This window comes from Corvus brachyrhynchos, unplaced genomic scaffold (genome assembly GCF_000691975.1).
Source record: "Corvus brachyrhynchos isolate BGI_N302 unplaced genomic scaffold, ASM69197v1 scaffold58, whole genome shotgun sequence".
Classification (NCBI taxonomy): Eukaryota; Metazoa; Chordata; class Aves; order Passeriformes; family Corvidae; genus Corvus; species Corvus brachyrhynchos.
Window position 1 is genome coordinate 1,096,106 of NW_008239539.1, and position 7,670 is coordinate 1,103,775.

The following is a 7,670-nucleotide window of genomic DNA, read 5'->3' on the forward strand; positions in this document are numbered from 1 at the left end:
CCCCCGAGGGGACGGGGCCTGCCAGTACAGGCCATGGACAAGGAGGGGGTTTTTAGAGCAATGAAGGGGATTTAGGTCAATTTATTTAACTCCTGCTGCACTGCACTAGTCCCTGTTCCCAGAAATCTGCCCCACAGCTCACCACAACAGCATTCCTGCAGCCTGTGTGCCACTAGTGCTGCACTGCAGGATGGGGTGAAAGCACACGGAGCCCACAGACTCCAAGAACAAAGGAAAAATAAGGAAATATGCAAGGAGAGGTGTCAGCCTTTGGAGAGGAGAGGAAAAGCAGGCCTGGGGCGTGAGCATTCAGCAGGTAAAAAGGTGCCCCTCCAGCTGAGGAGAGAGCTGGCATTCTAAAGCCCTGTCAGAGAAGCTCTGCAGACACATGAGATAGTTACTCACATCTTCCTCTGTGTCTCCACCTTGCATTGATCCCATGATCCGTGTGCCAACTCTTCCTGCAGGAGCAAAGAGAATCACCATCAAACCTGGCTCCTGGTCACAGGAGGGAAACAGAATCACCATCAAACCTGGCTCGTGGTCAGAGGGAGGAAGAAGGAGGGATAAAGCTCAGAGGGTATCCCTCAGTGAGAGGATGAGATCCCAATTCATGCAGTCACCTCCCTTGTTAAGCCTCATTGCTCAGGAGAAGGTAGGAGGGGGTAAGGCTAACAGTAATTAACACTGGACTCAATGACCTTGGAGTTTTTCTCCAACATTCTATGATTCTAATTCCAGTCAGGGTGCTATTTCCTGAGCTACCTTATTCCAGCATGATGGTTCTGACAGGACAAGAGGCAATGGCCACATTAAGAAACAGGAAATTCTATCTGAACAAAAGAAACCTTTTTTTTCACTCTGAGGACAGCCAAACACTGGAACAAGGTTGCCAAGAGAAGTTTAGAGTCTCCATTCATGGAGATACTCAAAACCAAACTGGATGTGGTCCTGGACAAGCAGCTCAGACCTCCTGTTTGAGCAGAGAGGTTGCTCTAGATGATCTTGAGAGGTCCCTTCCAACCCGAAAAATCCATGAACTGGCATGTTCCTTCCTCTGCTTTGGTACACAGAGAACAAAAGCCTGTTTTTTCCATGTGGTGAACCCTTTGTCCTTTAGAGAGCTCAGACCCTTTCTGATATTCCAGGAGGGATTGAATCTCACAAGAACTCCTGGCAGCGCCCAGGCAAACCTCAAGAATTTCCTGTTGGGAGTTTGATGTGTAAAGCTGAAGAGGGAGGTGGGGATCTGCAGGGAGCTCACTGAGAGGGGAGAACACACTTGTGCCTGCTTGGCTGTTCTTGGCTACACAGAGGCCATGGGAAGATGTTAGCAGGTCTCCTTTGCTGGGGAGGGAGCCTGGAAGTGCTGGGAATGGGGACAGCAATGCTGTGAGCAAGGAAAAGCTGCCTGTGGGCTGCCTGGGTGACTCAGCCCTGCTGCTGCACCCACAGAACCCCCTCAACACTCAGTGGATCCTATTTCCAGCCCCGCTGTGTCCATCCCATCTCACCATCTGTTCATCTCCTGCCATCACCAGCTTCCTCCATGCCCAATATGGATTGTTCCAACCTAGACAATCCAATCTGTGCTGTTTTTAGCATGAAAACAAAGCTATACCCTGGCAAACCTCTTTTTTTCTACTTCCCAAAGCACAAAAGGTGACAGGTCTCTTTTGTCCCACGCAGTTTGAGCTGAGTTAGTGGTAGGAAAAAGCTGCCTAACTCATCCTCAGCTCACCAAAAAACCCTTGTTGCATCAAGGCAGATAATTAAAAGGATTTTATGTCTTTATATAAAAAGCAGTGGCCTCTATCCAGCAGTTGCTGATAACACAGGAAGTGGAGATGGAATGATAAGATTTCTGGATAGATCTGTCTTCAAGCTTTGGAGACTTTTGCTCTAATTTATGCTACACTAAATGATCTAAATTTGGAGATGGTTACAACTGACATCCTTAGATGACAACAGAACCCCATTTTTGCCCAGCCTACAAATGACTCTTGAGTTTAACTGCAATTTTACTCTGTAAAAGGCTCAGCATAAAGTGTAAAACTGGGAACTACTACCTCAAAAGGAGAAAGCTGCAGGGAGCTCCTAAAATAAGACAAAACTGAGAGAGATCCTGAATATAAAAGAGAATCAAGATATCAGGTAAGGAGAGCTGATGGAATAGGACAGTTCAAAATGCCATGGGAAGAGCTTAGAGAATGCTCATGGAAGGTGTGCAGGATGCTGCTCCTCCATCAGTGGGCACAGTGCAGACACCCTATGGACGTGTAACTGCTCACACCTGGAGAACTCGAGGATCTGGGACTGCCTGGACTCGGATCCCTACATTTTCTAAGCCAGGGTAGCACCTCTCTGAACTATCAACTGTGGGATCAGCAGGGTTAGGTCCTGCAGCAAACCCTGGGACACTGCCAGGAGTGATCCCAGGATGCAGAGGGGCTGGGACTTCACCTGAGCACTAAGATGTAAAGAGGAGAGAAAGCAGATTTTCCATGGAGCATTCTTTTCACTTCCAGACCATAACCCCCCAAGTTTCCCTGTGTGGGAGCACAGAGGGCAGATGGCCGTGGTGCCATCTGCACCATGTGTGTACTGGGGGCAGGCAGGAAACAGAGGAGTCACCTGCAGGGGACAGGGAGAGCTGGGGACGTTGTCACTTGGTTTCTGGGGTTCAGTTCAGCTGGGCTCACAGGAGAGAGAGGAGAGAGCCTGTGGTGTTTCCTTACAGATAATGTGAATCCAGCTGGGACAGGCTGTACAGAGCAGTAATTAGGAAAGATGCTGGTAACGAACAGGCTGTAATTCACTGCACCTTTGGACTCCAACATTCTCCCCGTGCATGGCCATGGTGTGTAGGCACTGAGCCCTCAGGGAGCAGAAGGGAACGTGCATCCCTGGCTTGGAGCCTGTGAGCTGTTGCTGTTTTCCCTCTGTGTGATGCTCCCGTGGTACCAACCTGTGCAGCTGCCCAGGATGGAGCCCCAGGGCTGGGATGATTTCCAGCTCCTCACCCAGCAGTGGGTACAGGTTAACCCTGTGCCTCACAGCAAGGAGTGACACACAACTCGAGAGTCTGGACAGCCTGGGAGGGGGGCAGGTGGATTTAGAGCTGACACATTTTGCTCCCTGGCTGGAGATCTGCAGTCAGGCTCCAGTGCTTAATGTGAACTCACAGCATGAGCTCGCAGGAGACACCTCTCTTCCCTCTGCATCACGTTCCCTTCCACACACAGAAAAATGGGATGAACCTCCTGCCTGATCTTTCTGAACTGTTGCCCTTTGGGCACTGTGTTTTCAATCACAGAATGACAGAATATCCTGAGCTGGAAGGGTCCCACAGGGATCATCCAGTCCAACCCTGGCCCTGCACAGACACCCCAACAACCCCACCCTGGGCATCCCTGGCAGCGCTGTCCAAACGCTCCTGGAGCTCTGGCAGCCTCGGGGCCGTGCCCATTCCCTGGGGAGCCTGGGCAGTGCCCAGCACCCTCTGGGGAAGAACCTTTCCCTGATCTCCAGCCTGACCCTGCCCTGGCCCAGCTCCAGCCGCTCCCTGGGTCCTGTCCCTGGCACACGGAGCAGAGATCGGAGCTGCCCCTTGGGAGGAGCTGCAGCCCCCGCTGAGCTCTGCCCTCAGTCTCCTTATCCAGCTGAACAATCCAAGCGCCCTCAGCTGCTCCTCAGACCCCTCCCCTTCCCCATGCCCCTCCTTTGGACACTCTCCAACAACTTTAGATCCTTCTGATATTGTGGCACCCACAACTGCCCCAGAGCTGAGGTGAGGCCACACCAGGGCAGTGCAGAAAAATCCCCTCCCTTTAGTGCAAGACCCTGATCCCAGCAGCATTTTCCAGGCATTGCCAAAATCCAGGGATTCATTAAGCACAGCACAGCTGCTGTGTGGGGGAGCACACTTCAGTTTATTTCTTACACCTCCATGAAAAGGAAATCTGCTTGGAAGTGAGGGAGCTGTTCCCACCATGTCAGACCTACAGCCTCTCCTCCTTCACTAGCTCTGATGTTGGGATGGCCCAAAACCTCCTCCCTCCAGGCAGCACCTCCCTTTCAGACACAAAACCTCCAGCCCACAGCAGCTCTGCTGGAAGCAGATGCTGACATGGAGGGAGAAAGCCCCATTTCAGTTTGAGACAAATGAATTTCTGTGAATCCCATCTGCAGCCCCTTTTCAAACACTTCTGACTGCCCACCTTTCCCCAGCTACAGGAGCCTGGTAATATTGTCCAGCAGCTGCCGTACCAGGGAATTCAGGTCTGTAAACTTATCTGAGGGACAGGAATCTGCAGAGATCCACACAGAAATACAGGAAAATGGGAAGAGCAGCTGTAGCAGCTTCCTCCCTCCCCAGGTAACTTTGCTCACAGTATTGACAGTCAAATCCAGCGTTTCAAACACTGTTTTTCCCTCCCACTTTTCCCTCCTGTTTGACCTGAGGAGGCAAGGAATAAGAGACTAATCTGACTCCCCAAAATGCTTTTACAAGGTTTACAGTTAGGACTTGATTTGGTTTGCTAGGAAAATACATTCCCTCCAGGAGCACAGCCACAAGGACCCACATTTCCCACATGTACAAAGCCCCAGGCAGAGTAAAACTCCCCTTGGGGAAGTTCCCCAGGAAGGAATTGATTTTTAAAAGTTCATGGAGAGCAGGATCACTTCGGTGAGCTCTCTGAGGTGCTCTGGGAGCAGGTGGACTTGTGAAATTTTCCCCCTTGATTCCATACATTACCCAACAGCTGGAGAACCTGAACCCTGCACAGCCAAATCCCTCCCATTCCTTGTGCCTCAGCTTTGTCCCTCTGTCCATGGAATGTGTGAAACCCACTCATCTCCTTGCTTCCACAGGCTTTGAATCCAGGCAAACACATACCAGGAGATGCCTGCAAACACCAGGGCTCCTCAGAGCCATCAGGAAGAGAGCAGCTGCCCAGGGCAGAGCAGATTTTGTTGTGTTGCTCTGTACCTCTTGGTAACTGCCAAGAAATCAGGCAGGGATATTCAGAAGGGCTCTGGAGTTACAAACAACATTCCCAAGCCCCAGATGGACTGGAAAGTTAAGAATTCTGTGCCCAGCAGAGCCTGTGTCACAGCTGCTGCTGTGTCTGACTCACCTCTGCCCACCTGACACCACATCAGGCATCCTTTCTGTGCAGACACCCAAATTTAATTTGGCCTCACAAAGAGCACCTGGAAGCCCCACTGAGTGTGGGAACTGCAGATTCCTGGTGTTTCTGAGACTCAGGCCTGGCCATGCTGGCACTGCTGGACACCAGGAGGATGCTGACAGTTTCTGGAGTCTGTGGCAGAAGTTTGCACATGCAACATCCCTGGCAAATCCTCCCTGTGGGCACTTCAGTATTGCCTGACTCTGAACAAGGCATTTTCTTCTGGCTTTTTTCTCAAAACCACAAGCTCCAGGCACTCTGCAGCAGTGAGGAGACCCTGACTCCTGTTTGTAAAGGGTTTCTAAACAGACTGCCTGGGGGAATGACTTGAGAAGGGTAAAGAAGGAAACCACATCCTGTGTGCTGGTAAGAGGCAGCTGTCCCTGTGGATGAGGCAGAGGGATCAGGGATGGGATCACACAGCATCTGAGGGATGCCCAGACAGCTGCAGAGGCCTTCAGCACATTTTTCTTATCAAGACTCATTTCCACAACAGAGAAGAATTTTGAGAAATCCAGATTTGTTACCATCTTGTGTTTGTAAAGACAAATGCACTTGCATACATCTCCTCATTGTGGACTCAGAGATGTTATTTCCTTGAGGAATCAGAGGGAAGGGAAAACCAGACCACTTATTTAACATGTGGTTTTAGAAATTAGGCAGGTGACAGCCACAGGAGCTCAGTGTGAACAAGATATAAGGAGCAGGCAGCTGTTGCATATTCCCAACTGAATCCCTCCACTCTGCTGCCAACCAATTTCACACCTGTGGTTTCTACACACCTGGGGGAGATTAAGAGGGAAGGAAAACATTCTAGAAATTCCACAGCAGAAATCTGAACACGGCCACAAGCTGGATAGAGAAATTCCACAAGCAGAGTGACAATTCCCACTGAGAACAGGACTTCCCTGCTTTTCAGCCTGCCTGCTGTATGGAAGGATTGGGAACAGGACTGTGGAGGCTCACCTGAGAAGATTTTTCTGTCAAAACTTCCCTTTTCCCTACAGGACTGAAAAAAAATCAGGGATAATTCAGGCTCTGCAGCCTTCCCCCAGCACGCAGGGTGCCACAGGCACTCAGCAGCAAGTGCCCTCTCTGCCAGCACATCATTAACACCCTGATCCTCTGGGCCAGCTCTGCCAAGGAAGGGGGCTCTGAGAGAGCTGCTCTCTCACTGTGTGACTTTGGACTGATTGTCTGCTAAAAAGCCAGGGTTTTATAAAGCTATCTTCTTACAGGAAAAGATCAAATGGGGCTGAAGTTGTTCCTGTCTCAGTAATGAAATGGTCTCTGTGGTCAGGTCAGGGCAAAACCACCCCTTAACACCAATGTTACGAAAGGAAAAGAGCTACAGCACTGGGAGAAATGGTTCACAGGAGCTGAAACACCCTGGCAGTGTGGAACAGAAGGTCATTTACAGGCACAGTTCCACAAGGATGGACTCTTTCAGCTCCATGCAGCAGCACTGCCTGTCACCAGCACAGTGTGTCACAGTCTGTGGGTCCCCACCTGCCAGCTCTGCAAGGGGAGAGATCCTCATGATGCCACAATGCATTTCAGGACTCTGGTCCTGAGAAGATCTGCACATGGAATCACAACATCACTTCAGAATCTGCCACTTTCTGACAGTTGTGGGTGACAAAAACCTATTTAGTTCAAGGGGAGACTGGACAGGTTCTTAGGAGAACATAAATGTACTGAGGCTTAGATTAAATCTGTGGAAGCCACAACTGATGGGGTTGAAACAGCTTGAGAGCAGTAGGGAACCTGAGGGAAGTTCCCATGTGCTTCCCCAGACATTTTCTTATAACCAATGCGGGGGAGGGACCAGGCTGGATGGATGCTGATCCAGCACAGCAGCTTCTGCATTCCCAGGACAAGGCTTTGCATCCTTTACCACAAAGTCCACGCCAGCTGCACATGAACAACCACCCTGCTGCAAACAACTCATCTATGGCCTGTTTCAGGCAAGAGGTTTCTCTGCACTGCAAATGGTTAAGGCTTTCAAGGCTGAAAGAATTTTTCTTTGGCTCTCTGACAAAACAAGAATCTTATTGCAAGTGCCACCACAAATTCAGGGAAGTCCATTGTACTTGTCACAGCCTCAAATATCTATTGCCAGACAGAATAAAAGTGGATGTGAAATTTTACTCACATTGACAATGTTAAAATTAAAATGTAGAGACTGCATTGCCTCCAGCTCTGGTGTCCCCAGCACAGGAAGGACACGGAGCTGCTGGAGTGAGTCCAGAGGAACACACGGAGATGCTCCAAGGGCTGGAGCCCCTCTGCTCTGGAGCCAGGCTGGGAGAGCTGGGGGTGCTCACCTGGACAAGAGAAGGCTCCAGGGACACCTCAGAGCCCCTTGCAGGGCCTAAAGGGGCTCCAGGAGAGCTGCAGAGGGACTGGGGACAAGGGATGGAGGGACAGGACACAGGGAATGGCTTCCCAGTGCCCGCGGGCAGGGCTGGATGG

General features: G+C 50.6%; 1 protein-coding gene across 3 annotated transcripts in view; it reads right to left on the reverse strand.

The window, feature by feature from the left end:
* The window catches only part of CLUAP1 (clusterin associated protein 1), a 58,267-nt gene that overhangs the window by 2,130 nt on the left and 48,467 nt on the right, over window positions 1–7,670 (reverse strand). For all 3 annotated transcript variants that reach the window (XM_017741312.1, XM_017741311.1, XM_008639072.2), the window contains one exon: window positions 406–461. In XM_017741312.1, coding sequence (XP_017596801.1) covers window positions 406–461 — 56 coding nt within the window. The remainder of the gene's footprint in view (window positions 1–405; window positions 462–7,670) is intronic.